This window comes from Neovison vison, chromosome 4 (genome assembly GCF_020171115.1).
Source record: "Neovison vison isolate M4711 chromosome 4, ASM_NN_V1, whole genome shotgun sequence".
Classification (NCBI taxonomy): Eukaryota; Metazoa; Chordata; class Mammalia; order Carnivora; family Mustelidae; genus Neogale; species Neogale vison.
In genome coordinates, this window is record NC_058094.1 from 29,401,351 (window position 1) to 29,415,176 (window position 13,826).

General features: G+C 44.4%; 1 protein-coding gene across 1 annotated transcript in view; it reads right to left on the reverse strand.

Moving 5' to 3' along the window:
• The window catches only part of TRHR (thyrotropin releasing hormone receptor), a 36,059-nt gene extending 23,657 nt beyond the window's left edge, over positions 1-12,402 (reverse strand). The window contains exon 1 of the mRNA XM_044247090.1: positions 11,614-12,402. Within this exon, the coding sequence (XP_044103025.1) occupies positions 11,614-12,402 (789 nt within the window). The remainder of the gene's footprint in view (positions 1-11,613) is intronic.
• Between the last annotated feature and the right edge of the window lie 1,424 nt (positions 12,403-13,826).

The following is a 13,826-nucleotide window of genomic DNA, read 5'->3' on the forward strand; positions in this document are numbered from 1 at the left end:
AGGCACAGAACGCTTTACCTACTTGCAATTACTGGATAATTCTGCTCAGGCCAGCTATGCTAGGGGGACAGCCCAAAGTCACTAGGGCTGTCCACGAAAGGTTGCAGGATTCTCTTTTCCAAGATGATTTTATCTATTTTTATTGCAACTAAACAAGGCTGTCAGGTGTTTTGCATTATCCATTCTATTTTGTGTGCACATTTAGCCTTGTGTAATTTTCAGAGCAAATTTAATTCATAGCTTAAGTTCTTGTGCACCTCACCCGCAGCTCCGGAGAGCGCGTTCGACTCTGGTTCGCCAGGCCGTGACTTCCCAGTTTTAGAGAGATCCACTTATTCTTTTCACCAAAACTTCTCTCTGCCTGAACCTTCTCTCTCTCCCTGGCTTATTCTTCCTTTTTAATTTTCCCTCCCACCTGGAGGGAAAGCAGCCACTAAGACTCCGTCTTTGGCCCTCTGGCCATGTTCCAAGAGGGGAAACTAGGTCTTTCTGTCTCCAGCAAAGACCCCAGTTCTCTTCCAGCCTCCTAATCAGAGATTCCTCCAGAGCGTGATTTTTGTCCACCTCTCCTTCCCTCTCTTTTCATTTAATCCTAATTATACCTTCTTTCCATTATCTTAATGATCCCCAAAGGCCCATATCTGATCTGATCCAGCTGACAATGTAAGTTTTTCCCAATGCTGAAGACGTAACAATCTACAATGTCCAAATCCTCTCCTTAACCTGAAGGTTTCTGACGGTGCTTTTGACATCTGTCCCTCCAGGTTTCCCTCAAGCGTTTTGCCGCTTGCGGGTCTCCTGGAGGGCACTGGGGGAGTCACACTGGACCCTCCTGTCTTCCTCATTCCTCACACCTGGTGTTTCCTCGTAATGTGTCAGTGTGTCCCTAGCACCACGGTAGGACACAGAAAGGAATGGGATGATGTCGCCGGGGCTGGGGAAGGCACGAGCCGGTGGGAGAGACCCTTGAACAAAGTACTGCGGCCACAGGGCGAGCCGCACGCTGTGGGAACAAAGTGCTGGTGAGAAGGGAGAAGCCTTGGCTCAGCGGCCAGGGGGAGCTCCGGGAAGCCTGCGCTGAGCGGTGAGTCAGGACGGGCGGACTGGAACAGGTCCAGGTCCAAGGGCGGCTGCAGAGCGCACGCAGCTGGGGGCGTGTGCACCCTGGCTTGGACGCAGAGTAAAGTGGGGTGAGTTTAGGAACCTCTCCGTGGGACGGTGTGCTGGGGACAGGGAGAAGATAGGTTTGGGGAATCCAAGAGTAAATGTAAAAAGAGATGGGATTTAGGTTTTTCGGACTCTAGAGCTCATGCTCCCCTGCCTTCCAATACATGTGCAGTGTATAGGACCTCGTGATCCAACTGCTGCCTGGGCTGGGGACTTTTCACAGAGAGGTGTGGAAGCATCAAGATGGGGAGGGTTTTACAGGTGGGAAAAATTACATGAGCAATGTTGCAAAATGTACATGAGCCTGGTAGGTGTGGGGAAATGTGGTTTGATGTGCCTGACTCTATGGGGAAGGAATACATACAGGTAAGCCCCCTCTTCCTCTCTGCTAGGTGCTGTGCTTACTAAGGCTGTGACCTGTCCAGTCACCCCACCAGAGGATCTGGGACTCCACTCAGGAACTTCTCTCTTCTTCATTGGTCAAATTACTCATTAAATACTACTGATTTTTCCTCCTAAATATTTCTCATACGTGCCCCTTCCTACCCATCCCAGCTGTTACCCCCTAACTGAAGCCTTCCTGGTTTCTTGTTTGGATAGTGAAAACTTCATCTCCGTCTCCCTGGTTCTTGGATGGCTCAGTTGTACAATTTTATGAGCCAAATTCCCAAGGTCAAGGCCTTCGGTGGTTCCCCAGTGCCACAGAATCAAGTTCAGACACCTTCGGATAACACATGGGGACTTCTGTGGTCTCGCCCTGGGCTCAGCTTGGTTACATAACTGACTACTTCTGCCGGTCTGAAGGTTTTCTCATTTTTCTTGTTGGGCTGGTGAAAGCCCACTCATTGTTGCAGAGTAGAAGCGACTCTTACTCTGTTGGGGGCTTTAAATACAGCGTTTGCCCCTCCCCGTTGCCTCTTCCGTACACTGTACAGCCCAACATTTTTTTCATATTTTTAAAGGATTATATTTATTTGAGAGAGAGAGAGAGCTTGCATAGGTAGGGGGAGGGGCAGAGGGAGGAGAAGCAGACTCCCCACTGAACAGGGAGCCTGACGTAGGCCTTGATCCCAGGACCCCGATGTCATGACCCAAGTGCAGGTAGACATTTAACCAATGGAGCCACCGAGGTGCCCTCTGATTGTTTTTAACAGCGATCTTTCATATTGCACTGAAAGACAGTGACTCTCACTGGTTTTCCAGAGCAATGCCTGGCTTGAAATTGGCACTCAAGGAATGTTTATTGAATTAAAGAAATAATGGATAAACAAAACCAAAATAATGATGAAAGGGTCAGATGTTAGACAGTTTTAAAAGCGAGTCAGAAGAGATTGGGGATATTCTTTTTGAAAGAAGATGATGTGTAGGGCACCTGGGTGGCTCAGTGGGTTGGGCTTCTGCCTTCGGCTCAGGTCATGATCTCAGGGTCCTGGGATCGAGCCCCACATCGGGCTCTCTGCTCCGCGGGGAGCCTGCTGCCCCCTCTCTCTCTGCCTGCATCTCTGCCTGCTTGTGATCTCCATCTGTCAAATAAATAAAATCTTATTTAAAAAAAAAAAAAGAAAGAAAGAAGATGATGTGTACAAACTGTTTTAGGAAAATGAGTCACATGGGGTACTCAGATAGATTTATTCTCATTTTTATACTTTTTCAAAGGATTTTATTTATTTATTTGAGGGAGGGTCAGAGGGAGAAACAGATTCCCGGCCAAGCAGGAAGCCTGATGCGGGACTCGATCCCAGGACTCCAGGATCACGACCTGAGCCAAAGGCAGTCACTTAACCAACTGAGCTACCCAGGAGCCCTCATTTTTATACTTCTGCTCATGTTGTTTTCCTTCTCTGAGCTGCCATCACTCTGCCTCTCTCTCCATCCTGTCCAGTGCAGATCTCTCATTACAGACAATATTTTAAAGGCTCATTGGAAAGCCAACAGGATTTTGTACAAAAAGTGAATTATTATTTGAGTCTGCCATATTTCTAAGTTAGCCTGTCCTGTCTGGGAGAAGGAAATCCCCATAAAAAGTCTTTCCTACTCACCGTTATATTGGGTAGTTGCTAGTTTGGCTATTTTGGCATAAAAAAGGGATTCAACAGGGACACCTGGCTGGCTCAGTCAGTGGAGCATGGGACTCTTGATCTCGGGGTTGTGGGTTCAAGCCCCATGTTAGGTGTGGAGATTACTTGAAATAAAATGAAATAAAATCTTTTTTTAAAAAAGGGATTAAAAGAGAGATTTAATAAAGGACAAGAAAATTTTATTTAAAATCAGAGAAGTATATGTCATAAATCAACAACAGTATTTCCACAGAGCAAAATAGTATTGGAATTGACTGAGCCCCAAAGGAAGCAGGCATGTACTTTCTTATACGTGTAAAATTCCCTAGCGCGTGTTCACTCTCTCTCTCTCTCTCTCTCTCTCTCACACACACACACACACACAGGAACGTGCTGATAAATATTTAACCACTGGCTCTCCACAAAAAAGAGAAAGGCACTGAATTGTCATATTTGTTGATTTCCATAGGTTACAAAACTCCACCCATGGTCAATTGTAAGCAACTAATGTGTCATCACTGAACACAGAGTTAAAAAGAAATGCTAACAACCCGCTCTTCCAAAGCCTGTGCTTTCTGGCTGCAACACACGACTGTGTGTACCCACTTTTGGAAGCCTGCTATGTGCTAGACACCGTGCTGAGCTCACTGAGGACACAAGGTTCTGCTCTTAAGGATATTAATGACAATAGGGAGGTGGACAGGCCACCAATTATGATACTTAAGGATTACTAAACTAGCAGTATATGCAAAGTATTATGGAAACAGAGGTAGAACACCTAACATTCACAGTTAGAGCTAGGCATTTAGTTATATAAGTCTGCCTGAGAAATTCAGGGAAGGCTTGGGGGGGTGCCTTGGGACATCCTCTGACCTGAGACTCAGAAGATCACTAGGAGTTGGCCAGATGAAGGGCATTCTGACTGAGAGAACACAATAAGTTCAGAGAACTACAAATAATTCAGGATCACTGCAGCATGAAGTGTAAGTGAGGAAAGCCACAGGAGAGTAAGCTGAACACACAAGAAGGAGGCAAGATCCTATTTGCTCATGCTAAGATGTTTCAACTGTAGGCCTCAGGGAACCATACAAATCACTTGGATAATATATCTCTGGGAGAGGGAGCCCCTAGTGAACAATGTACAGAGTGATTTGGGGAGATTGGAATTGGAGCCCAAGAGGCTGGTGAGGTGTGTGCTGGATGAAGGGGGGGCGGTGTGAGTGGGGTAAATGAACAGGACAGTTATGAGCTAGAATCACTTGGACTTGGCTATATAACGTGGAAGGCACCTTAGAGAGACTCCCAGATTTTGGATCTGGGACTCTCAGATAAGAAAGAGGAAAGTTGGGATTTACGAAGAAAAATAATGGGTTTAGTTTTAGACACATTGGGTTTGATGTGCTTAGGTGATGTCCAAAAAGCAATGAAGTGTTGCTAGGACCCCGTGCTAGAGACTCGTAAGCGGGTCTGGACACAGAGCAGGTGGATGACAAAGCGCGCAGCTGCAGAAGCGAGAAGGGAGTCGGATGCAGCAGGTGTAGACGACCTTCACCGGACTGTTGCCTTTCGTGGGCCCGCTGTGAGGAGACTAGACTGCTCTGTCCCTGAACCTGCCTCGTTATCTCCCAGCCCCTGCTCTTTGGAGCTCTGCTCCCCGCTTCTCCCCGTGTCTTCTCAGTGCTGCTTTGAGATGTTCTGTTGATCTTCACCGGCTCAACTCAACAGCAGGGACTCCATGAAGCCTCCCTCCCCTCTCCCCCATTTTGCTTCTCCCTCCCAAAGCCGCGTCCTCTATCCAGAACACAGTGGGCGGCTCAGGATTATTGGTGCACTTCGCCAACAGTGAGCTCCTCAGAAGATGAGGAGTTCGTCTCTCCGTGTCCCTGCGGCCTCCACACTTACGGCAGTGCTAGGTGCTTTTTCAGGATTGTGAGTGGACGTTTCATTAAGGTGAGGAGGATATTGAGTATAAAGTGCCTATTGCCCAATTTTGCTTAACGTTGACCTCACTCTAGCTTCATATTTCTCACCCTACCCCCAGCTCATAAAGGAACCTAAAGACAGGGAGCCAGCCGAGCCTTCGTCTGTCTGGACCCAGGATATCTCTCGCTATTTGAAGAATGCGCAAAAAGCTACGTAAAGAAATATGGTTTGTCATTTTCAAAGTTAGCTGATTTTTTTTTAAATTTTCTTAAAGATTTTTATTTCTTTATTTAACAGGGAGAGAGAGAGAGATCACAAGTAGGCAGAGAGGCAAACAGAGAGAGAGGAGGAAACAGGCTCCCTGCTGAGCAGAGAGTCCCATGCAGGGCTTGATCCCAGGACCCTGAGATTATGACGTGAGCCGAAGTCAAAGGTTTAACCCGCTGAGCCACGCAGGCACCCCTGGGTTAGCTGATTTTTTAAAAAAGCTTTATTTGTTTATTTGAGAGAGAGCTTGAGCAGGGGGATGGACAGAGGGAGACGGGAGAGAATCTCAAGCAGACCCCCTCCTGAGTGCGGAGCCTGACAAAAGGCTCGAACTCACAACCCTGAGGTTATGACCAAGAGCCCGATGCTTAGCTGACTGAGCCACCCAGTTGCACCTCAAGATTAGCTGATTTTAAGAAGTGTGTGTGTGTGTGTGTGTGTGTATGTGTGTGTGTGTGTGTCCAGATTAAGAATGCTACAGGAGTACATCTTCTCCTTTTTGTAAGCATGTAGGAAAATGTATTTTTCTATATTGGTGAAATTATGCCTCAAAGCTACAATTATAAAACTGGAAATAAACAATGTTCATCTAACCAAGGGACACAAGACTCCTAACTCCAGGGGTTTTTTGCTGAGTCAGTTTATGGGTACGTACAGAGTCTTTCCTTACACAGGATGGGAAAGGGAAAATGGAAAGCTGTGTGCTAAGTGAAAAAAAAAAAAAGATCACATTTTTTTTTCCATCTTAGTGACCTTTATTACTAGGAAGGATACAGGTGAACCCTGACAAATGAAACAAAACCATTAGAAATAAAAAATGGATTTGTGAAAACAGTCCCAGTAAACTCGAGAGACCTCCAATTTAGACCAATGCAGAAGAGTTTGGTTTCATTAATTTGTCGGTACGATGAACCATTGATGAAACCCCCCATACAAACACAAGGGACTTTCCCCTCTCATATCCCAGCCTACAGCCTGATGTTACACTGTTATGCCTCCTTTCCCTCCTGTCTCAGAGGGGTTTCCTTGTTCAAGATTTCTTTGAGAAGCAAGCAGCACTGGAGGCAGGAGTTGGAGGGAGGCAGGGGGAGAAGAGAAAAGACACATTTAAGCCCTTCCTTGATCTGGATTCTTCATTTTCCAGGAGCCTATTGCACCTGTGGAACACACCTAGGGGGCTGCAGAGGGGGTTGCGGATCAGTGAGAAGGACTGGCCAGAGGGAAGGGTAACCAACGGGACAGGCAGGAAGAGAGCAAACATGAATTTGGTCACAGGCATCTCATTGCATTTGAACAAAAAGTCTATGAGTAATTGTTATTCCCCTTTTATTGATGAGAAAATCAAGGCTAAGAGAAATTGATACAATCTTACCCATCTTCTTTTACTCTGCTATTTTCCTTGAGAATATTAATTTTAACATTTTATGTAAAGGTAGGATATAAATCATATATATATACATATATATGATTTTTAATATGATTACAGTCATATAGGTATATATGACTGTAATCATATTAAAAAGACCAAGTGAAACCGTAAGAAAAAGAATATAAGCCCATGCTAATAAACTGTGGTTTGGGGAGGTGGGGTAAAGGAGGCCTTTTTTCTTATCCTGGTTTTCTGTAGTTTTCCATAATACACATGATTGCTTTCATATTGTCATCAGCAGTAACAACAGCAACAGGAGCAAAGGCATGGGTTGCTTTAGAAAGGAAAGTGTCTTTTGTTTCTTGGGCATGCTGTGTTCCTCTGGTAAGGTAGAAGGCTTGTAAGAAATTTCTGGAAACCAAGACTGGTATTTTAAAGGCTTCCTCAGTCAAATAAAACCTATAATGAAAAACTTGCCATAAACTCATGGAGTTTGTATTTGGACTCTGTTCCACAGTTCCCCAACCAGAGAAAAAAAAGGAATGAACTAGGGATACTCGGTGTAAAAGAAAAACGGTAGTCTCCTCCGTACGATATTCTGCACACCCCAGGATCCGTGGAAAGCAAATATTTGCATTTGCTTTGTGTGTATCCGTAGTATAGTCCATTACCAAGATTTTTTGTGCCTCCAAAATACCAGAGGACCCAATCAATTGCTTCGAAATAGACAGTCAATAATTTGAATTTTTTATCCACCCAACTCTCTGCATTGGAATGGACAAAACCGACAGCTCTTCTGCAACTGTGTGAAGAGAGCGGAAATGGGACAAGTGGGCTCATTTACTCTGGGTCTCCTCGATATCAAAACAACCAGTTATAAAGCCAAAGGTTTAGTCAATCAGATAAATCCTTTATCTCCACAGTTCCAAGCCACGGTTTTGAGTAATTTCCTTGATTCAGTTTACCAAATATTTCGTCAGTTTCCTAAAATATAATTGAATCTCTAAATAAGAGGGAAAGGAAAAGCTCTGATCTGGATTTTCTGCATGGGGGATAAAAGTTAAAAACAAACAAAAGTGCTCATTTGTCCCTTACATATAAATGCTCTTTTATTTCCTTTTTTAAATGGCGTTCTCTTAGGCTATGCACATTTGACTTTAATAACTTGGTTAGGAAGACTTGTCCCAGAGAATATTTATTAAAATGTAAATTAAACTTGCCTGGAAGAAAAAAATATGCAGAGAAAATAATAAAATAAAGGACCCTCGGTTCTAGGAGGTGGAGGTTTGAATCTTTTGAAGACTTGAGAAAAGAACAATTTTAGAAGAGAAAAAGGCCAAGGGAAGGCACGTTGATTTTGGACAAAACTGCTTGTCTTGCGTGGCTCTCACTGGTACTCAGGAGGAGGGGCGCTTGTGTCTCCTGGGCTCCGAGCCCTGGAGCTGTGCTGTCTCAGCTGGTGTGTCTGTTACGTTCACAACTCACCCTTTCTTTCTTTCAAACATGTCTCTGGTTCACACCCTCCTTTAAGTCCTCCTGATAAAAAATCTTCCTACCTCATGCCTGAATCATCACCAACAATGTCCAAGGCGACTTTCTGCTCCCTGTCTCCTGCCCTCCAAATCTGCCTCATCCCCATGTTGATCACCCCCCAAACCAGTTTGCTCACTACTTCCTGCTTACCACCTTGTTGTCAGCTATCCCCACACCAAGTAAAAATTCCTTTCTCTGCCTGATGGTTGTGATCCTTCACATCCCCTTCTCTGTCCCTACACACACACACACACACACACACACACACACTCCTAATTAATCCAATCTTTCTTTTTACTGCTCCCCCAAATACATCACTCATTGTAGTCAACAAAATCACTCGACACCATAAAAATCCCACCCAAGGGCCCTTTCTTGTCTCCTGTCCAAACCTGTAACATTCTCATCCCAGCCAGGTTCTGTCTGTGTGGAACGCTGTCCCTCTTGACTCTTACTTTCCAGATTAGCTCCCTCCTTTCAGAGCCTTCTCAAATGCCACCTCTTCCATGAAGCTCTCCCGGATCCCTTTAGCCCCACAATGTCCTTTCTCTTCTCTGAACACCTATCCCATCTATAATCAAGACTGAATTTCATGACCTATTACTCCAGTGCATTTCCATTGATTCATACACCAGCCCGTGTCTGTCAGGGCGCACGTTATTGGCATGTGTCACAGGGCACTTCTTCAAAGGGTGGGGCTGACTGGCTCATTTCAGGACATTTGGCACCCCTCCCTCTTGAATGCTGACAGCAATGCTATGGTGACAAACCCAAATGCTCCGAATACATTTCCAAATGCCTCAATTATTAAAAAGTCCCTTAGAGAAGTTACTATAACATGTACACATCTGTTCAACAACTAATCTGTTTAAATGGTGACTGTATATAGTATTTAAAAGAATGAATCTGTATTTCTCTAACAGTTGCCAACACACTGTAAAACTGGGAAGGGAGCTAACCGTCAGGTGTCAATCACCACTCCATTTCATAAGATGTCTCACTGAGCCCTCCTAGTGACCCTGGATGCCGCTATTGATCTTCCTTTCCCAGATTAGGAAACTGAGGCTCAGAGTGTTCTACCTGTTCAAGCTCATACTATTCGACTGGAAGCCCCACATGTAAACCCAGGATTGTCTGGAGCCAAATCTTTGACCTTTTCTTCTATCACCACCCTCTCTAAAGGCAGCCTGTCTGTAACAGCTTTGAAACAGGAGCGTGAACGTGTAACTTAATTACCAATTTAAAGCACATTATTAATGCTGATAGGTACTAATGATGATAATTGAGAGGAAGGACATTAGACCGGACCAACAATTTTTTTTAGAATTTATAACAAGAATATAAATTGGAGTCTAATGAACAAATTTACTCACTGACCTTCTTTGCTGCAGACATTAACCCATGTTTGATCTCTAACTGAGATGTATATATTCTTTACTTTCTTACTGTATTTGTTAATGTTTGTCTTGGCAGATGGTCAACAGCTCTCTCTAAATTTCCCTTAATCAAGTTTTGAGTAATGGATGCCCAAACGTGCCTTGTTATTAGGTAGCACTGCTAGACCCAAAGTGATAGGAATCTAAGAGATGGCAATGGTTCTCAGGTCTTCCCTGTCTAGTATTAAAATATCTTTCATTAAAAATGTTCTATTAAATCAGACTTCACAGTATCATTTAAAATGGTTATATACTCCCTTTAAGTTATAGTTTCTTATTCATTTCATGCATATCTACAACACCCAAACACCCACATTCATTAGTAGCTCATTTCAGTGTGTGCCCATATGTCCAGTTAAGATTCTTTTTAAAAAATTTTTATTTAATGATATATTTTCAACATTATAAATAAAATTTAGACTTTTTTGGTATTTAGGGAAAAAAAAGAAGAAATATTATTGGGGCGCCTGGGTGGCTCAGTGGGTTAAGCCTTTGCCTTAGGCTCAGGTCATGATCTCAGGGTCCTGGGATCGAGCCCCTCATTGGGCTCTCTGCTCAGCAGGGATCCTGATTCCCCCTCTCTCTCTGCCTGCCTCTCTGCCTACTTGTGATCTCTGTCTATCAAATAAATAAAATCTTAAAAAATAAATAAATAAAATAAATTTTTATTTAATTTTTTTCAGTATTCCAAAATTCATTGTTTATGCACCACACCCAGTACAGTTAAGATTCTTCATATAACAGCTAATCTAGAGTTCAGGAAGTAATAACATGTATATAATCCACATGTGTACTTTAGAATTTAAAGTATGCTCAGTTTCTATCTGTGCGTGCAAGAAGAGGTGTATTCCCTGCAGTGGAAAAAAAGAGAAAAAGCCAGTTTTGCTGATTTCAAGTTTTCTTTCTCAGCTATGAGACTAATTGTTTGCTATGTGTTTATTCTGCTTCTCAAAGAAGAAAAAGGAACTGGAAGCTAAGTCCATTAAAGAACTTGGGACAATTGTGTCAGTACAGCTGAAAATGTATATGATATAGAAGTGTTTTATTCCTATATTGTCTTATAAACTGTATCTACTGTAACAAAGTTACACTTCATCCACTAGTAAAACCACTGTCTAGCTGTAACCACATCCACATTTGGCCATCTGAAAGCATAAAGGGATTTTTGATTATGGTTGCCAGGAGAAACACATTTGAAAAAAAAAGTAACCATTCTTTGTGACAAAAGAATTGAGCTTGGTATTAGGCTTTTTACCACAATACTTCCAGAGCAGAGCGCATTTTTATTTGTTTTCTGCATGCTGGGACACTTTATAGGGAGCTGGGGAAGAGGGTGATAGACTCATTCCCCACTAAAACCACTAAGTCCAGGACCGGGAGCCCCTTTCAGTTATCTGTCTCAGTGAGCAGCTGTAGAATGGTAGAAAAGTTTCATTACGGCTCTGACTCATCTTTTCTCCAACTATCTTATCAAATCTTTGTCATGCCACAGAATACTTAAAGCTATCCAGCTGCTCCCCAGAGAAGACACAAATAGTGCACGTACTTCGAGAACATTTCCCAGAGAGTCACACACATTTTAAAAGTGGATTTCTAGGGTTTCTGTTTATATTTACTTGTATCATCCCAGCCCCTACACTGAGAACTGCTGGTGTGCTATCACATTTTCCTCCACCTATTTTTAGATCTTTGGTTACTTTAGAGATGGATTTAATAGGTAAAGCAGAAGTTTACGCTGTGAAACATCGGCATGATTGTATTTTGGTTTTGTCAACAGCTAAGTAGGGAAAAGTTGATCCCATCCTGCAAGGAACTCTATCCTACATTTTTCCCTTGGACTTGGTGCCTCAGATTTGCTTACCTGCTTCCTTGAAGATACTGTGCTGTTGAAACATCTATTGGAGGTCTTTGCATTTAAATTCTTGTTCTGATGGGTCGAGTCATTTTTCCATGTCTTAGAGTTTTCTTTAGGATCTGAAGGAAGAGGATTTAAGAAGAGGATCCTTGCTATGAATCCATAGAGGACGGTGGCCAGTATCATCGGCACAACATAAAAGACACCGAAGTCCATTAGGTAAATAGGTGAGTAGTAATTCCTGGAGATCTTGTAGCCACAGGACACCACGATAGCATTTTTGTAGGTGCTAATATTGAGATCCAGCAAGAAGAACCAGAGCATACAGTAAATGGATGTGAAAGCCCAGACAAAGATGATGATCTTTTTGGCTCTGGAAAATGTGCAGAGAAACTGGGCTTTGATGGGGTGACAGATGGCTATATACCTCTCGATGGTAAAGGCTGTGATTGAACAAGAGGATGCATTAATGCCCAAATACTGGAGATACGTGATGCAGAGGCAGCCAACATAGCCGTAGACCCAGGAGCCATAGAGACTGTCCGTGATGTTGGGGAGGCCGGCAGCCACCAAGACCATGAGATCGGCCACTGCCAGACTCACCAGGTAGCAGTTTGTGGGGGTCCTCATGTGCTTGGTCCTCATGACCACCAGCACCACCATGATGTTGCCCACGATGCCCAGACCACAGATAAGGAGCACGAGTAAGATGGTGACCACTTGGTACTCGAGGGCCACCACCGCTCTTGGCTGAAGCTGTGTTTGGTTCAGTTCACTCACTGTCTCGTTTTCCATCTTCACTGGCTTGGTGTTTCTCGGAAGCACTTCTCAAAACATCCTCTTCCCGGTGGCCTGCCTTTATCTCCGTGCTTTCTCCCCCTGTGAAGAGTTACAGCCCAAATTCATTCGCAGCCTCCCAGTTTCAAAGGGAGCCAATCCTGGAGGGGCAGCTCTCTCTTCCTCTGCTTCACCTCCCGTGTTTCTCCAGGAACTGGGCTCACGTGTACTTCTGAAAACTCCTTATTGCAACTCTACAGTAGGCTGGTGGTACCGTTTTTGACCAGCTTAATAAGAGGCACCTGTTTCCTCTTAGTGGTGAAAAACGTGGAAGAGAAACAGAGGAAGCTCCCTACTTTGAGAGGGTGCCCAGTAGGAAAAACTAAGTGATATCTGCTAGCTGAAAAATAAATACAGAAACCTCTCAGATACTTGGGAAAAGGGGAAAGAAGAAAAAGGGATGGGGAGGGGGGTAGAGGGAGCAGAGATGCTCAATGATGAAGCTTGGTAGGAATTTAACGTTTGCCTCCTTTGCTCTCAGAGGGTGGGATCACCGGGCTACAAAACCACACGTCTTTGAGCCCCCATTGCCCTCTGCCCCCTGCCCTACCTTCCCCATAGAAACCAATTTCTTCTCTTACCTTTTCTTCTGTGGCGCTGCCTGCTTTTTCCCGGGTGGATGAAGCAGTAATAAGTGCAAGTTTCCAATCCCGCAGGAGGGTCTCGTCTACTTTGTGGACGGGGAGACCACTTAGCCCCGCAGCTCCTCGGAACCCTCGCGGCCCTTTGCAAGTGCTGGGGGACCGCACAGCCGCAGCCTGGAGGGGAGCCGCGCGGTAGCAGCGCGGCGAGGCTGTCAAATCACAAAGCGTCCCCTAATGAGCACACTCGCTCTCTCCTTCTCTTCCTCCCTCTCTCCCTCCATCACCGCCCCCCGCCCGTCTCCCCTCCCCCCTCCCCACTGACAACTGCCCGTCCCTTCTCACGGATTCATTCATTATCTTCTCGCCTTGAAGGATTTCCTTTTAAGTGTGCTGAAGACACCGTCCTCAGTCTGGAAGGTTGAAATTCTAAGCAGGAATCCCCCAGAGCAGTGGGGGACGGCACTTACTTCTAGTCTAAGTCCTACAGGAACTCCAGGACCTGAGCAGCCCTGAAATAAGTATTTACACACCCTGTGTGATAGGACTTTGGGGAATGCAAATCCTTCTCAGTCCAGACACAGCCCTTGAAGCTTGAAATATCTGTCTGAAAAATAAATACAGAAATCAACTTCTTCCTCTACTATGGAAAGAAATCAACTTCTTCCTCTACTATGGAAACCCTTAAACCCATTTCTCCGGGAGCCACGGACACCGGCTCCTTCCTCTCCTGGTATATGAATGGAAAATGAGTTAAAATTGATTTTTAAACCATTTCAGCTGCACTCTTCTGAGGCTTAT